This window comes from Mya arenaria, chromosome 3 (genome assembly GCF_026914265.1).
Source record: "Mya arenaria isolate MELC-2E11 chromosome 3, ASM2691426v1".
Taxonomy (NCBI): domain Eukaryota; kingdom Metazoa; phylum Mollusca; class Bivalvia; order Myida; family Myidae; genus Mya; species Mya arenaria.
This window is the reverse complement of record NC_069124.1, coordinates 59,920,563-59,940,241: the sequence shown is the minus strand read 5'-3', so window position 1 is coordinate 59,940,241 and position 19,679 is coordinate 59,920,563. Positions and strand designations below refer to the sequence as shown.

Here is a 19,679-nt window from a genome sequence, read left to right as displayed (position 1 = left end):
TTTTTTTTTTTTTAAAAACATCAGGTAAAGTATATTTTATATTTTCCTTTTTCGGAGAGAGAGAGAGAGAGAGAGAGAGAGAGAGAGAGAGAGAGAGAGAGAGAGTCAAAGTTTATCATTCAGAGAATGCTATTGTATTCTCCGATTGGCTTGATGCGTTTCCTCCGGCTGTATAAAGGCTAGTTTTCCAATGCTCAAGTACTTCATATGCGTTGGATGTAAAGCTCAGAACGACAACAGTAGCTGTGGCAGATATTTGATTAATCTAGTATTGGGATGTGTTTGCGAGCTATTGCTTACATTTAGTGTGAAAGAAAAGTGCTGAACATAGGTTTTGATTATGACAATATTCAGAAACAAAAAGAGGAGTCACATAAATACAGGAAATAATAAATAATAATAAAACAATGCTGAAAAAATACTTAATTTCATTACTGCGTAACTGAAGAAAGTTATGTTTAAATATTTGAAAACGTGCCAATAAATAATTTAATAAGCACTTGTTCAGCAGTTAAAAGGGTATTAACAGCGAAAATGGATGTTTTAAAATGTTTTCTCTGATTATTTTATCTTATTCATAGACATTCCCGGCAGATATTTATTTCAAAAATGACTTTCAATGGAACTACGTCTGAAGTAGCAGGTGAAAACGTAAGCATGGAAAACGCAACTGATATACCTCTTCCTGTTTTTGATGAAATGAACCTTGTCAAATTACTTGTTAATGGAACTTTGTTTATTTTGTCGCTGTTTGGAAACATATCAACGATTGCTCAAATGTACAGAATGCGGCGGCGAAAATCTACGATAAACACTTTAATTATAAATCTAGCAACGGCGGACTTATTGGTGGCGTTTTTCTGTATGGGAGTCGAGGCAGTTTGGGCCGCAACGGTACAATGGTATGCTGGAGACTTTATGTGCAAGGCAATCAAGTTCGCACAAGTTTTCTCCTTCAATTTGTCCACATACATAACAGTTGTGATCAGTTTAGACCGATGTTTTGTGATAATGGATCCAATTAGTCGTCACAAGGCGCCAAAGAGGGTCCGCATAATGATAGCAGCTTCTTGGTGCTTTTGTGCTATCCTAAGTATACCTCAGGTAAGAAGACCATAACCGTTTTACATTGTATTCTAATTAAATCACATAGTGGTACCATTGAAAAGTTAAATAATAGACCCGCATACCGATGTCAGTTAATTGATTACTTCAGAATTTAAATTGACACATAAGTGGTCAGAAGATTCAGTTTTACCGTATCATTTTGGTTGGTGGCAAAACTTAGTATATTCCCTTACCAGGAGACAAATCACTAAGGTAATGTCAGGTATATGAGATGATCTTCCTTTAAAAGTGGATGAACTTTTCTCTCTACGAATTGTAGCTTATCTCAGAAAGAAGGCAAATGATTGGGGATTAGGTTTAGGCTGAACGATGCCGTTTTATGTTAAACCTGAATACGCCTGAATTTTAACTTCAAGATACATAAAAAGGAAAAAAAATAGTTCTGATACTTCCAAACTGGCATGGTATTATTTTTTAAATAAATTTCTTGATTATTTTTTATCATCATTGTCCGTATACCTTACACTACATTATTTATACAAGTTCATTAAATTCTCTGACGTTATGTTATAATATTCGTGTCTGAAGGTCTCGAAGACATCGTCCAAAATTCCCTTTTTTATGATAATGATCAAAACGTGCGGCATCATAGTGTTTTATTTAGTTAACGCGACATACAAATGTGTTATAATAGTTATAAATAAGTTAGTAGATGCTTAATTAAGATCTCAACCTTTAATCTGATGTGGTATGATTAATTAATTGGGATATATATGTCTAATGTGTTTAGGTTTGATCACATTGATGAATGCGGGGTCAAGTTTGAGGTTAACAATCCACATGTTACTTTAAGCCTTCAATTTCACTAACCGTAATAAGGCTTTAGCCCAAACTTCAATTAGTTAATTTATCTTAATGTTTGTGTTATATGCCTCTTTTGTATTTAAACGGTGTGTGTCTCTCGTGACGCCTCCAAACATGATTATTGTTATGATGTATCTACCAACTAGTCTGTCCATGAACCTTCAATGATACAACTACAACGTTTGACCTGATTGTATCTGTCACTACAACGTTCCAACACAACACGATTCGCGGGAAGTTGAATAACCATGGCGAAGCTATTTGGCGAGCTAAGCAGATATGACATGCGGGCTATTGCAAGATCCAGTGATAACATAATTAATTGAAAGTCGGCCTTCTATACATTTTGCAACATAACGAATACTGATCAGGCTACGGACTTAATTATTTTCGCGTTTCAGTCATTGATGAAAGTCAATTGTATAAGAGTGTCAGAAGGCATTATTTGAAAAATGCAATTTTTCTTGCACTTTTTTAATTTTTGATGTTTTGTGATAAGAGTCCATCGCAATAACCTTTATCAATTAAATGATTCATTTCTATGTACTAATAACAATACTGATATGGAAAATCAAATTCTTCAACATAAGTGGATAAAGGCGCTGAAAGGGTTGAAGAGCTTTAGACGTGACAAGCTTTGTTTTACTTGTTTCTTAAATTCTGTTCACTGGCAATAAAAATCAGTCCCCCAAACTACAGCATAGTTCCTGTCATATCCTAAGATTAGGTACTGTAAATAAATAAAAATAAATACAATTATTTTGTTTCATAACAAGTACTGATAAACCTATATGTACTAGGATATATGACCAATGCCTTTTTTGTACAAGTTTCTTGCTATATTTATTGTGTATAGTTAATTCAATGCAACCTTGCTTAGAACATTTGGTTATTTCTTGTAGAGAAAATAGGACCTAGTTTTTTTATAACACATTTCAAATCTTGCGCAATTATCTATAATTAAATATTCCCATCGGTAAATCTCAAAGATTGAATTAAAATATAATTTGGCTTGATTTTTTATTGATTTTAAGGTATAAATGTTTTTGTCTAAGCACGGAATAGCGATTATTTGTTTTTATAAACACGTTGCTATAAATTATAAGCCATATTTTTGAAAAATATTTAACCTGTTTTTTATCAATTACGACAACGTTGAAATAAAATTTTTGCATAATATCTTGCCAATTCGATCCGTAAGTGTCAGGACCCGATATCAAAGTGTAAATCCTATCAAAATGCTAGTTGAAAATATTACAAGATCATGTTCATAAATTTATAGAACCTCGTGATGCCATCAGAAGGTTTCCAGTTAAGAACCTTTAGCCTGTAAGGTACCATTATTTGATTAGAAACATATGCTGATCGAATGTCAGTTTATCACAGTTAATACCATAAACATCACAATGTTAAGATGTTACCAAGCAGGCCAGACATTTCAACTATGGTAAAACTAGATGAACAATTTCAAATTGTTCGATATAAATATATATATGCTCAATTCATTTTATTTCTTGACAAGGAATATCTGCTATTCTTGCTGCCATGGTAAATACGTTCTCTCTTCACTTTGGTTCATCGCATTAATTATGACTGTTTAACCTTATAATCTTATAAACGTGTTTTTATAAGTGGTCTTTTATTTCGAACTATTTGAAACAGCATTACACCTTACGTTCCATTTTGTACTCCCGGCGCATTTATTCTTTTTACATGTTAAGTCAAAATAGATCTGAAATAGTGGGTTTGAATATTTCTTCATCAGAATACTTTGATTTATATTAACAAAATAGAATTATATTAACTAGATATAAAATAATGTTTAAAGAATTTCATAATCATGGTAGACCAGAGGTGTAAGAAGAAAATTTTCTATATTCTACATATGATGCGTTTTCCATTCTGAATTCTCAACAAAGAACCACCAGAAAGCCATTTTGGGGGGAGTTAATTAATCATTGAGATGATATGTATGATCAACACAAATACACAGATACTGAATGCCGTCTTTTACGTGTTTCAGGGAGAGAACGGTAAGCATAAAGTGTTGCTTATATGATCAAAAATATGTCAGGTTACTTTGTATATGTCGAAAGGTAAAAAAAATGTTTGACTTATATAATACGTGAAAACGAAGTTAATATTTTTCAGGAAATTACTAAATTTCTTCACTTCTTTTAGCTGGATTCACGGGATTTTAGTCTAGATTTAATGAGTATGTGCTGAAATTTAAATCAACATTACACGACTTTGTTTTCTAGTCTTACTAAGACAAATCAACCTCTGAATATGAAACAGTTGTTGCAAAGAGTGACATAATTAACATGGAAACCGGCAGTGACACAGATGTTTGAATATTACGCGATTTTATTTGGTATAAACACTGATATTTAAATACATTTAATATGCTAGCGTTATTTGAATTGGATTTAAAGGAATACATCATTTGCCTTTCAACGTGTTATAGAAAAAAATACTTTAATGATGAGCTTATTTAATATCACCTCATTAGTTCTATATAAAAAAGTATATGAAACTATATGGCCTTGTGTTGGTTACCGGCTGGTAACTGTTGGTAGGAACAGGATTTCGCTCTAACTTCATCATCGTCTGTTTTTTAACACAAACTTTTTGATAAATGTTTTTATTTAAACAAAATGTAATGTTTTGTCCAGGCACGACATAATGTTTCTTTGTTATCATAGACACGTTGTCATAAGAAAGGCAAAATATAAGCCAAATAAGCAAAAACAAAGATGTTACACCAAGATATTTTTAACTTATAACGTGTCTTCTTATCGATAACGACAACGTTCGTTGAAATAGAAATGCAACGTTTGCATATCTTCTTGTCAATTCGATCCGTTAGTGTCAGGCCCCGATATCCAAGTGTAAATCCTATCAACAATGCGAGATGAAAAGATTCATAAATTTATAGAACCTCAAGATGCACCTTGACTGTTTCCAGTCAAGTACATTTAGCCGGTAAAGTACCAATATTTTATGAGTAACAGATGCTGATCGAATGTGAGTAAACAATCACAGTTAATACTCTCAACGTCACAATGTCAAGATGTTACCAGCAACGAAAGGGCTTAAGTCCTAGTTAGATATTCACAAAGCAGGTCAGACATTTCAACTAAATGGTTCACTAGGTGAAAAATTCCAAATTGTACTATATGTAAGCTCAGTTCATTTCATTTTCTGCCAAGGAATATATGTTATTCTTGCTGCTGTGGCAATTGCATACGCTCTTCCCTTTTTACATCGCATTAATTATGTCTGTTTTACGTATTTAATTTTATGTAGCAACATCAATGTATAAATTGTACGAAAAGCTTTTGTTTTCTTGTTGTGTTAGAAATTCAGATACTTTTTCATTGGCTACGCGGTTGACGGATAAGAAATATTGAGTTCATTAGAGGGCACTTTCGTGAGAAGTGTTTATTTGTTTATAAAACGCTTTCAGATCTATTTAAATAAGTTTATTACTATTTCATCTCATGAACTTATGTCATACAAGTAGTTCATCGAATCCAATAATCATATTATAAAATCTTGTTAAATGCATTGTTCCGTCATTATTTAATACATGCACCTATAAAGACCCTTTTAATGCACAAGTCTATCTTTATTTGTGTTATAATAGAACATTTAAATTTTATACTAAGTCTGACAGAAAACCTTTGCTTCTAAATTTTAACAAAATGTTTTCGGTAAAGTGCGCATCTAAACGCAGATGTATTTATGCGCACATTCAGCGTATTGTATTACTTGCAAAGGTATGTTGGTATGGGGTTGAAACAGTCTGTGAGGCTTTATATTTATGTAATGTTTTATTTTCAATACCTATGATTTATAATGCTATCTATCATATGAACTAGCACTAGTGACGTAATTACAGCAGCATAACTTCTTTTCAACTTGATGGGACGCAAATGTTGATGACGTCGGTAAGACAAAGTAAAACGTCAATTTGATATAATTACATGTCAGTAAGACATAACATTTGTCGGCTTGATATGATTGTTATACATAGTGACATTTCATTGAGACAATATATCACGTGTTTTATTCGTAATACCATGTATGTTAGGCATGAGTACATGCTAGTTATCATACTAATATATCGCTTAGACATGATAACATACAAATAAGACATTTTTTTCGTTTGTACATACTTACTTGTATGTTAGACATAATGTCATACAATTAAAACAATCAGCATGACTGTATAAATGAAATAATAACATGTCAGTTACACATAATATCTTAAAATGTCACAACGTACGACAGTTGTGTCGATCAATATCGAATTAAAAGAATCGCCATGGAAAACACGGGGATTCTTGGTTGAATATTATGTTTTACTTTCATATCGGATGCATCCTGAATGATATTCATTTACCAATCAATATAACAGTGCTAAGGATCATTCGAAAGGCGTCGGGAAATGTTTATGTCTGCAAAAGGCACGCATTTTTGATTGCAATTTATCCTTTTGGCCAAATATGATAGCAGTTTTTGCCATTAGGGTATGACTAGTCAATACTCCCAATATCTGTGTTCAACTCTATGTCATATTTGACATAAGGCAGATGACATGCAGTATAGGGCAAGTTCAAGGAGTAAACGCAAGAAAGAAAAGATGCGTTAAGTAAACGTTACAATAGTCATGATCAGCTTTAGTATATTCTCTGTGTACGATACAAGTCTAATAGTGTGTGTTTGTAATTATGCCCATATAGAATTATGATTCTATATGAACTTTGAAAATGAAATCATAGTAAAGTTACAAGGAAGGTATGAAGATAATAGCATACATAATGGTCCGTTTCACTAACAATTTAAAAGTTTTGTCTTCGTTTCGAGGTAGATTATTCGATAATTCAAATGTGAAAAATGCACATGAACGTTTAACTTGATTTTCTAAAGAAAAAAAACTGACTTCGAATGCAATCGTACACAGAAACCTTCTATAGAGAGAATATTATACTTTATTACAGAAGGCGAATTCGCATAGGCTAAAAATGTATCAGTACTTTGTCACAGACTGTTTATTAACGAAGAAATCTTCAAAATTGCCTCCTTATAAAACATTTTGATTGGTAATATTTTAGATGTGAATGTACAGGAAAAAAAAGTAAAAGAAAATATTTAGACGTCAACGACTTTGTAATAAAACAGACACACTTGAAGTTAACGTTCTTGAAAACAACAATATGAATATTGGTAATCTCAAGAGCTTTTGTCCAGACGTTTAACGTGGGAGAATTTCACTTGTATCCTAACTGAATAAATGCAACCGCCATTGATTGCTTCCCACCGACGAGATTTCATTGGTTATATCGTCCAGATACGAAAACATTATACATACAGTGACAAAATAAGTCATGTTTTCTATTTAGATAATATCCGTTTGAATAAAACATTTATCAAAAGTAAAATTGTTAAAATGGATTATGTATTGACTTTTCGGGGGGAGGAAGGCAGACAAAGAGAATAAACAGAATACAACATATCTATTTTTCGACTGCAGGCAAACTTTGTATGTTCCTTTTATAACCACTTAATCCATCGTGGGCTTTTGGGACATAGACAGTTCGGCAATACACACAAAAATAACTTTGTCAGAACTAGGTTATTCAAAGCACAAATTCACAGAATCTAGTGCTCTTTTTCAGGTCGATCGCACGCTTTTCTCTATATTCTTTACACATGCATTACATGAGGCATGCGATGGAATAATGATGTCGTCACATGTTCATTCAACTAGCATTGTCAAAGATAATTTATTCTTCCATTCAGTGTACATAAAAATTGAAAGAAAGAATTATAACTCGATTTTGAAAGCCATTATTGCACAAAGTAATGAAAAGACGGACTAGTTTCTCTGTGAAATAGCAGTATACAACTATCAAATAAGCATTTATAGTTATAATGGATGTGTCTTATACGCTTTCTTCCTGTTCATTGCGTTTTATTCCACAAATGTGGCGCTATCCATACGCGTACACCCTTCTTTAATTATAAAAAGCAAAAGTCAGTAAAGATGTTTAATAAAAAATAAAAGCAAAATAATGCTTTGTGAGCACTTTTGTAACTTTTGTTATTGACAATGAATTATGAATTGTACAAGATTACAAAATGCAATATTTGAAATAAACATATGTTATCTCTTTTCGGTTATATACGTGTAAATAACACTGTAGCGAGTCGATTGATGTTTCGATGTGAATACATAATGCATTCCGATGTTCAAATTGATATTACACTGCCACGCATCTCAGGGAAACAGTACTTATGACCTTAAAGTCACTGGTCCTTTTGTTTCTTTCATTCTTACAGACTTTGAACAAAGACCGACTTTACTACCTTGTTTCGATACATTCTTAATAAAAACAATAACTAAAAGTCAGTAATAAATAAGGAAGTAGATGCCTAATTAGATATGTGGTTGTGGATGTTTTCATGTGTATAATGTAAATACGAAAAATTTGCATACTGTTCGTATTTACTTCCAAATATCACAATATAAGGGTTTTTATGAAGTTAAAAGTCAAGTATTCTGCTTTTAAATCAGCACTGATGTTTTACCATGTTAACATACATTATTGATAATCATATGCCATTTGTGAATTTGAAAGTATATGCAACAAGTCCGTCAACATCAACATTATTTCATGTGTGTCGCTAAATTACTACTCCTATCGAACATACATGTTACGTTTTGTGGGTTGACATAAAGAAAACTCACATCATCAATCGTGTCTAAATGACAATTTATTTCAAAGCATAAAACAATCAAAACTCATAGAGTTTTATGGCGCTTTTCTTTTGTTTAGGAGTAACGGAAATATTATTAATGATTGGTTAAATAACGTTTAAGATATGTTCTGAAAACGTAACTGCCATCACATTTAGGCTGAACACATGTTCAGACTCGTTGAAACACATGAATAAAATCCTTTGAATATTCATTAAATTTGTCTTGCCCGTTTGAACCATTTAAGTTCAACCTCAGTGCTATGAGACAAAATTACAATTCAATTTCGGACGGTAACATACATGATATCAGAAACTTGTCCATTTCTTGTGCATGGGTCGTCATTAATCACAAATAAATTTCACGCATACTATGAAATAAGATATTGCAATACGAATAAATCGTCTTTCGACAAAAAGTTGGGTAACCACCTTCCACCTTTGTAAAGTTAGTGCAAATATGGGACTGAGTTTAAACGAAATAATTCATATAGTTCACTAATATATATAAATTATATTGAAGTATGTTTGCCAAGGGTCCTACAATACATATAAGCACTTTGTTGTCATGTTTCATTATATTTCTAATCAGTTAAGCATATACAGTTCAAAGTTTGTGCGTGGGAAATCCATTAATGGGGCTAGAGTCCCTCCCGACAAATATAAGGAATGGATGTTGCTAGTTCATTATTTGACATGACGCTTTATATGGAATTTTCCTGTGAGATATTATTGCAGAGCAATTTCTCGTCCGTAGCACAAATGTTTTTTCCGACATAAATTTTGTGTTTTATGTTTCGCTTACTCTAAAAGAGATATTGCTTGTTTCAGCCTGTTTTTCGAAGATCGAAATAGGTGAAAGGTTTTCCTAAAGGCTTTCGTTTCTAGCTTGGAAGACCATTAGGAACATTTTTTTTCTGAACATACTACTTAGCAAACCATCAGTAACTTTACATGCACTTGCTATAAATCGTTTCATTTGTTACTTATTTATTTGGGAAATCATGCACGTGACCACTTAGATTCAACTTTTCCTTCTAAGTGTACTTTTTCATTATAACCACATTGTCAGAAAGGTGACAGGAATAAAAATGTCTCAATCTAAGAGAAATAATCGGATAAAAGTATCGGAGTAAAGCTCATATTTAATGAAATCAATTGTCTGAGCTATCAAAGCCATATGAACACCTTTTAATTTGATTTCCTGTTGATTGGATGTAAGTTATCTTCTTGATGTAATGGAGTTTCTGCTAAACGTTGACAATTTCCAATTAAGTCTGAGTATTCTGACATGTGCTTTATGTTTAAAAAACCCCATCAAAACAAACTGTCGAGCTGCAAAACATATTTCTATCAACATGTGCCTATTGGATGGTCAACATTGTAACTTTTTGTAGTTGCGTTTGGAGATATGAATATAATTACTGCATTCAACTGTTCTGTTTAAATTACATAGAATGCCTTGAACTAGAAACAAACAGAGGCATTTTGTAGTATTTTGAGGAAGCAAAAAATCAAATAGGTGATTTTATAAGAAAAGTATCATTAAATATTAAGAAACATTTCATTTGAGATTGCATACAAGAATATATAAATTGTATATTTAAAGCAAAAACAAAACTCGGATCAAGACACTATGCGAATGTAACAGAGAAATAATACCTTTCTATATTAGGCAGGTTCTTATTGTTGGCATTATGGACAAACCCTTTAAACCCGATCAATATGTATAAAGGACTGCTTTGATTTAGGACGACCGAAGATCATAAACAAGAAACAATATCACAGATTGATGGCGATAAATACTCTGATAATGCAATCAAAACGCACTGAAACCTTTTTTATTATTTTACTGTTTTTTTATTGTCCCGTTGGACATGCGCACGAAGATGCATTGTCAATAACGCTCGCGAATTAACCAAAATTTTGATCTAACAACCAAAAACGATCCATTCAATGTTGTTCATTATTATAAGGAAAAAAACACCTTTTCGTTCGAAAATGAATGACATAAACATTTATGCCATCCACATTGGGGCATGTCCTCGTATAAGATAATTTGGATTGACTCTCTTCCATGTTGTATCTTCAAACTACTCTACGCATCGACTTTAAATTCTAAGCCTGATTATCTAAAGCGTCGTAAAATGTGTGTTTTCTATAGCATGAAGACCTGTTTGGCAATACGAATTCATTAAAACTTTGTTCCTCACAGCGATTCTGGCACTATGTCATATAAGATGCATCCTATATTTTTGTTTATCATTTTGATTACGGTTTCAACGGCAAACATGACGAACGTTTCTAATATGGCAGTTTTTCGGCAGTCATTGGAATGCCAATGTTTTAGGTCACTTAATTTATACACCAGAATTGTTTGATCTTGATTAAGAAAGCTGCTAATACAATTGCTGTCAATTCGATATACATGTGAATGTCAATGTTTCCACAACATAATATTTGACGATAGTCCTAAACCAATTGGTATATATTGTATACAAAGAGAAAATCGGTTCCTTGCTTGCCTCAAAACATTTTCCGATTTTGTTTTGTTCTTTACTGTTTCTCTTTCGTAAGGTAAAATCGTGTACTCTTGACCAAATTAGCCTTAAATGATTTCCATCTTTCATAAGTAAATTATAAATTAATTGAAGAAGGTAATATAACATAATAACACTGATTTATGAGAAGAAAAATAAAAATAATGCAAATTATCGACTAAAAGAAGCTTAAAGAAACCTTTTAAAATAGGTAACATATATCGTCAGAAACCAAAGACAAAAAAGCCATTATAATTTCCCTACAATGTTGTTTATCATATGGAGTTATTTGATATATCTTGAAAACTATAATTATTCTTTGACGCTTAGATATAGAAAATACTTATGTGAAAACTACAGAATCAAGCTCAGAAAACACGGTACTTCTACCTTGTGCGACGATAGTAGATCACAGTTAATCTTTTAGCATTCACCAATCATTCAATGTGTTTGCGTTTTCAGCAATTAAATACACTGTTACAATTCTGTTATCAGTAATTATTTTTTTCCATAAATGCATTATTCAGTAAGTAGTTAAAGGGTCGCCACTCAAAATTTATATTTGTTATACATGTGTATGTATTGATTTTAAATAAGAGTGTCACTTTAATTGGTTAACGGAGATCAGTCGAATTATAACGAGCATTATCGTAAAACATCGTTTTCACACGATAGTTTCTACTGGAACTCAAAGCGGTTCATGAATATAAACTGGTTGAAAAGTGAAACAGAAAGTACAACATTTTAAGACGACTGAGTTGTTTTTGTCATTGTTTATTTAATGGATAAAGTACCGAATTGATTACTTCAGGCGATTATCTACTTAGATTGAATTCTGAATTATATTAAATATAAGTTGAAAAAATACTTTTAAGCCTTGATATCACATAATGTGTACTTTTATGTGTTAGGATATTGAAATGCAGATATATGTATTAGAACACATCGTTACATGTATTTTACTTCGGGGGGACGGCTTTAGTGGTGATGTTGTTGCTGTTTCAATTCCTCAAATGAATCAACAATAGAAGATAAACTAATATGAACGTTTTTTACATTTACAGATATTCATATTCCAAACAGCGAAGGGTCCATTTCGCGAACACTTTGTCCAATGTATAGATATGGGGTATCACGACGTTGCATGGGGTAAACGAGTTTACAGCATCGTGTCATTACTTCTTAGTTTCATCGTGCCGCTGCTCATCATGGGGATCGCGTATGGATTAATATCAGGCACAATTACCAGGAAATCAAAGGATTTTAGAGGTGAGATCCATTGCCTCACGCAGTTTTATGTAATGTCCTGCCCTGATCGATACGCTATATAAAGACTTTAATTTTGTTTATAAACACCAAAGGAACAAATTTCAGTCATCTAAATAAATATACAGGCCATAATGGTGTTTATAGCGTCATTTATTTAAACCATTATTATGAATGTATTTTGATACCTGAAGTTTTATTATGCAAAACCCTGCCTTTGAAAACTTTTTTTAAAGAAACCTTTTACGGTTCACACAAAGTGTATTCTAATGGCAGTTGCTATCGACACATTAAAGAACTCTCTTTAAGCAAAATGAATTAAATTTTTTATACGACATGTATGCGCCTGGAATGATTCAGAGACATATGCTGGTAGAAATTAAAATACATGTATCGCAACAGGTCCAAACGGACAGCTTATTTTCTGAATAACAAACGAACAACTATTTAATTACCCTTGATAAAGTAAGAAACATTTAATAATCTGACAAATAATTTATTGCTTTTGTTTTCAGAACCTGAAGAGAGTTCCATATCATCCGAGTATGGTCAGGGCCGCGGTCAGGTTCGCACTCATCTGTTCCGGAAGGCCAAACGGAAAGCACTGCGCATGTCTATAGTCATAGTAGCAGCCTTCATTATCTGTTGGACGCCATATTATGTCGTGTTCATGTACTTCACATTCCTCGATTTGAGTGCAATGCCTAGGAAAACCATGTTGCCACTGTTATTTATCGGCCATTCCAATGCGCTTATCAATCCAATGATATACGGAGCCTTCCAACTTTGTAAGGTGCATAAACCAAGGTCAGTCGACCGCAGATTTTTTAATTATTCACGCTGCATGCGTAGGCGCGTCTTTGCTGCACAACATGCGCCAGACATATTTTGATGTTTACCAGTTCAAGGTTTGAAAAGATGTTTGTATGAATGTTCATACCATAATATGAACTATGTTAATATGCCTTAACTCAAAGTGAAAGAGCATTGTTTTAAAACAATGCAAACAACAGAGTCAAGCCGAATAAACTTTAAGATTTAACCAAGGTTCTGTTTAATATAACAAAGGCTGAGATTAATGGTTGGAAAATACAGCAAATAGCCTTTCACAAATCTAAAATGCGGAAGAACTTTCAGATCAGCCTGTTTGTTATCTTTGCATAGTAATGAAAATGAGTGATTAATACACTTTATACTTTTCAAATACTAGTATATTACAGTATGCAGTCTGATAGCACTATTGTTAGCAATAAATCATTAAAATACAAACTAATATAAAGGGGGTATACATTTATATTATAATAACAAGAACAAATAGAATTCAGAAACAAATATTTCAAGGCAATTGTCCTCCTTTTTCGAAACCCAAACAAAAAAGAGATGCCTAAATGCGTATAAAAACAAAATTTGCTTTGAAAGAAAAATTGTTCAGTACTGTGGTGCTGAAAAAAAGTGGAACTTGTTGTTTGGCGATATTAATAGCATGCTTTTTGTTGGTTAATTGAAATATAACGGTGGACTACATCCTAACAGACTTAATGTTTGAAACCGAGAGTGTATCGGAAAAAAACTGTTTTTCTGACATTTTACCGATTATCACGTTAACGCCGACATAGTAGGGAAGAAAAAGAAGCAATGAGCCCTTTCCGGTTTGACGTCATTTTGCTAAGAATAACAGCACTTTGCCAGTTAAATGTTAATACATATCAATCACCGTAACAATAAATTACAAGCATCAAGCCAAAATGTGTTTGTTTCGCTGTAACGATTGCAATTTATTTCATCTCGCGAAAACCAAAAGCAAATATTTCACTGGAGGCAGAGCGGTGAAATATATTGCAATTTTACACAGAACCAAACAATATCCTCAGTGTTAGCAGCGACATCAACATTATGTCAATGGTTTTCATAATCTAAATGTTTTAAAATTCCTTTTGCTGTAAGTGCGAATAATGCATTATTCTGCCATATCTCATTGAACTATTATGAAGTAATACCATTTAGGCATATATACAACTGACATTAACAATTTCAGGTTTTGGAGAAGAAACGAATGGCAGAGTTACTCCATGCGCATGAAGCGAACCGTTCCACACGTACTAGACCCCAACGGCTACGTAGTTGTGAAGCACAAAAACCTTGTCGTTTTATGTCACAACGAAGCCGCTCTCAGCCCTGGTATGAACGACATGAAGGACAAGTCAAAACAGCCGTGTGTCATAGTGTTATATAAAGTCAACAACAGCCAAGACAACGTTAACATCCTTAAGTCAACGTCGAGTGAAATAAATAGTTCCTATCGGGAGCATTAGGCGATAATTGTCTTTGAACGAGCCGTGGTTGTATGTCACAGAGAGTCGTTCTCATTTAGAACGATAGATAAACAAAACAATTTAAATTCGTTGAGTAGATTAAACCAGGTTGAAGGCGTCAGACAGTTGAATCTTTATATAGCAATGGATGATATGATTAAATAGTAAGTTAACGAATAATATATATAATATCTTAATTCAACTCGAGAAACTGTTTGATGAGCCATTACCTTTTCTATTATTCCATTGACATAATAGTAAAAAGGCATTACCATCAAAATAATCTGCAAGTATACAAGAACGGGTTATGTACTGCTAACATCAAGTTCATCTTACTTAAACGCCAATAAGACAAACATAGAAAAATGATTAACGAGGACAATTCAATCATATTATTTGATGATAAAGTATTCGAGAATACTTTAAATCTGTTAAGGAATTCAAATAATGCATATAAACAATTATTTTCAAGTGAACTAAAAAAGCGTCTATATTGTCCGTTCAACGGTGTCAATGACAGATAACAGATTAATATATTTCGGCCATTTGACCTTTTCTTTTTCCGTCGTCTTCATGATTTAGTCACATTTCGTTAAACCATAGGATATATTCCACCAAGGAACCATATCACTCGTATAATTATGTATATACAGGTTTGACGATTGTTGAACAAACTGTAGACCTCCTACCATTTCCATTGTGATGTAAATTCAGTTTGCTGTTGTAAAATGCTCAATATCTGCTGTGAGTATTTTTGTAACATTTGAATGTCTCGTAAGAAAACTAAAATCATAGACGTTATCTTAAATTGATAAGATAGCGATAATGTACAAGGCTTAGCCTTTCATGAAAAGAAACATAATCTTCTTCATTAATTGTGCGGATATTAAGCTATTTTCTCTATACAGACGAGCTTGCAAGTCATATAGCTTGTCATTTAAAGTGAAACATTGCGAAAATCGAGCCAGCTGAACGTCTACGATCCGTCTCGACAATCCAATATAACATATAGGATTAGCTTCCAAATATCCAGATTCACTTTTCCCTCAGAAACAAATGCTGTAAAGCCACACAAATTATAGTTCGTAAACCATAGCAATGTCGTAGAATATGTATTATTTGAAACGAAAATATTCAAATCATGAATCCAGAGAGTCATTTAAAGTACAGTCGAGTCACGTTGGCTCGAACTCCCAGGGACTGGCGAAAATACATCGAGCCTTGAAATATTCGAGCCAAGAGGGATTGTTAACCTTCAATATAAAGATATCGGTCCTCTACATCCAGTTCGAGCCAACGAGGAATTCGAGCCAAGCGAGTTCGAGCCAACGGGGTTCGACTGTATGTACAACTATGATCGTGTTCATTTATCAACGAAACTGACATGCATTTTTCAACAAATACGAAAATGGAGTTGGTGTCTTATTTTCAAGAAGGTCGTGTAGAATGCAAATGCAAATCAGTTTTTACTAATAGAAAACAATTTAACTATTTGGATACGAAGTAGCGGCTGAGTTATTAAAGTAATATTTTGTAAGTTATTCTCAGCAAAATAAGGTCCTCAACTATGTATTGCAACAGTCAAAACCATATTACCGACAATCATTAAAATTAGCACACCTTTAAAAAATTAAAAAAGGAAGGACAATCATTCAGTCAGACAAACTCACACGATTTATGGTACATATTCTTGTCTGACGTCCCAATGGTAATAATCGTGTCTGTTTAATTGCGTTAAGATAGACTTTATGTTAGTAACATCACTACGAGACACAAATAAAAGGTTTTATATCGCCATAAATGATGTAACACACAGGAATCTATATTTGGTTGATTTGATGAAAACTTACAGTATTACACCTAATATGATATTTCGTTATCGCGGCTAAATAATACATAAGACCAGTTAAGATGGACACGATCATTTATTAAATTTCATACGCCATCAAATATCATAAAAAGAAATACAATTACATACATTTAACCAAGACGGTAATGAAAGAACACATTTTAAGGCATACATAATGCATTTGAAGCTATTGAAAAAAGGAAAGCGTTTAGCGTTGAACAACGTAAACTATGACACCTACAATTAAAAATCGGAAATATTCATCCTTTCAACATTAACTATATAAGACTCAAAAAGTTATATACAAACTTCTTAAATAACATTACTTAGTTAAAACTGTATTTTAACAACGATTGTGAAACAAGTAATCCAACTGATTTTAATTACTCTCGACGGCTCGATGAACCCGGAGAAAATCCAGTTCTCCGATTCGGCGACTATAAACCAAACTCACTTGCAACTTTGCCAGGAATCGAACCCGCATCATCAAGGTGGGAAGCGAGCGTACTAACCATTGCGCTTACCGGACAACCCTATATGATAAACCTTTATTTATTTATTTTTAATTCTCTTTTTGGATTTGCTAGTATCGAAGACATCGATCGTATGTACAGTGTACGTATCTTTGTGTATGCATATGCGCGTGTAAGTATGCGGGCTGTGTTGTGCGTGTGAATGTTTGCGCTTCGGTTGTCGAGTCTATAAAATTATATTTATGTACGTACTTGTCCTTACAAAATTCATATAATTGTTATATAGCTTTTACAGTTTAGATCTGTATATATGTTCCATATGTGGAAAATAAATGATATTTTTTTATAATTGTCCTTGAATAAGTGTTAGGTTATAACGATGATTTCTTTTCTATATATGCAGACGTGCTCATTAAAAGAACAAAGCATATTTTGCACACTGAAATAGTTTAATTTTGAATATAACATGAATATGTGTTTACGAGTACAATGTGATTGTTTCGTACCATTTGGGAAGTTTGCGATAGGCATTCGTACAATCTGGTATTAAATACGTTAAAAGGTACATCCTCATTTGGTGTATTGAATGTGTATTGTTTAAGAAAGGTACAAAACTTGTTACAAAACTTGTTTGTGTTATCGTCCTGTATTATATATACACCACCGCGAGAGATTGTGGCATCGCGGCGACATATTGCACAGTGGCCAACGCGGTGGTGTTCGTCAACGTGGCGTTCATCTGCTGCTACCCTGAACGACTTCCGAAGACATGCACGTCACGCGGCGTGATGCCGCGATGCGGCTTACCCCGATATGCAAGTATTTAAGTGGTAAAGAGGGTACCAAATGAAAACCATGTAAATAGAACCGTACTCGCAGAATTTATTTCACTAGATTGCGAGAATAAAAAATCTCATCCCCAAAACTTGATCATTATCGCTGGTATATTGAATGTTTGTTTAAGTATTTTTATAAGTAAATTGACTCAATATAGTAGTTATTCATTGTCACACGAGTGCATTGAAAGTTTAGTTTTTTTGGAACAAGGTGACAGTAGCGTCTGAATACTTTCACAGTTGCATAGCATAACTTCTAGGGATCAAACGACGTTCTCAGCACGATTTGTAGATAATGGATCGGTTTTTATGAGTTTTATAAAACTGACTAGCATTATTTGTATATAACGGGAACAAGGACAAAGCCTTAAGAGAATTGACTGCAATCTTTATAACCGTTAATTAACACTTCGCAACGCCGCATATCGGTGAGACCCGACGCATTGAAACCCAGAGGAAATTATAGGTATGAACGCGGTGGCCATTATGCTTCAACCGCGGAGTAAAGTGAAATTTAGATTAAAAAGAAAACGTCCGCGGTATGGAAAAATCGCGGCAATGTGCGAACTATGCAAAGACGCGTACCTTATCATTTTAGTTAAAAAATGTGTTGATATTTTTTCCACAAACAAAAGACGACAAATCTGATTTGGCGGCATTTTGTTTTTTTTAACGATCGATCGTCAGCTGGGCATTTACACCCTGGGCATTTAATAATCTGTAAAACTATTATCTATTCTACATGTAAATCTACCTCCTCTCGAAGGAGCATGATCAAATATTATCTTATTAACCGTCCCTTGCAGTAGTTCATTAAGGTATACGCCATGTTACACAACTCGGGTCACATCGGGATACATCGACATATTTTACATGTACGTATGTACATGATTCATTTTTTACACGTACGGAGGTACATGATGTATGTATAAAAAATACGTTATTTTTATTTATTTTTTATTTTTGATAAACATTGAATTTAATTTTAAGTTTTAAATCATTGAATGTTTTTTTTAAGGGACTAATTTCTAACATACCATCAAACATGTACATATTTATATGAAAAACTACAGAAACAAGCTTAGTAGCAGTAGCCAAAAGTTTAAACATAAACCCCGTTTAATACCACACGGTTAACACCCAATACATATTACACACAAAAAAAACACAAACAAGAAACAAAGAACAACAGCACAAAATACCCGTTTTATGTTTACAAAATGCATATTTTCAAAGTTAACCTGTGAAGGAAAGTTGTCCGGAAGAGTTGGTTTAGGGCTCGAACGCACGACCGCCAGAGCATTAGCTAAACACATTCGTTCGGCGTAGATCTCGCCAATTAGGACAAAAGCCCGGACTGCCTTGTATCATTATCAACCGTATGCACAGCAACTACATATTTATGCCTACCAACCCTTACACTTTGCTAAAACGGATATTTAGTACGAAATGTATTATACTTTGAATTTGGATTTTCACGGTTGTAGTTTCTGATGGTTGACAATCAGAAGTCTGTAATTTTTTTGGCATGACATTTCTAAATATTACAAAATTCAACAACAGGTTATGAAGAATTCCAGGCTGCATAAAATGCTATGTTGGATCCTTTAGAGCGGGTTTTACAGCCACGTCTGTCTACAAGGCAGCCGCTCCAGATAGAGATAGGGTTAGGGTAAAATCATATTTGACTTGTTTTTTGTTTTTAA

At 33.3% G+C, this 19,679-nt stretch overlaps 1 protein-coding gene across 1 annotated transcript; it reads left to right on the top strand.

Annotated features, from left to right (window-relative positions):
• The first annotated feature begins 232 nt into the window (after positions 1–232).
• LOC128229302 (gonadotropin-releasing hormone receptor-like) lies at positions 233–15,489 on the top strand. Its single transcript, XM_052941142.1, has 4 exons — positions 233–1,104; positions 12,302–12,506; positions 13,019–13,310; positions 14,539–15,489. Exons 1-4 carry the CDS (start codon positions 610–612, stop codon positions 14,813–14,815), a joined length of 1,269 nt encoding a protein of 422 aa, XP_052797102.1. The 5' UTR covers positions 233–609; the 3' UTR covers positions 14,816–15,489.
• The last annotated feature ends 4,190 nt before the right edge of the window (positions 15,490–19,679 follow it).

What these genes read in the sequence shown, in the direction of transcription:
- LOC128229302 (XM_052941142.1), top strand. Translation starts at nt 610, where the DNA reads ATGACTTTCAATGGAACTACGTCTGAAGTAGCAGGTGAAAACGTAAGC. An exon ending in CTATCCTAAGTATACCTCAG is followed by an intron (nt 1,105 to 12,301) that starts GTAAGAAGACCA and finishes TTACATTTACAG; the next exon opens with ATATTCATATTCCAAACAGC. An exon ending in GAAATCAAAGGATTTTAGAG is followed by an intron (nt 12,507 to 13,018) that starts GTGAGATCCATT and finishes TTTTGTTTTCAG; the next exon opens with AACCTGAAGAGAGTTCCATA.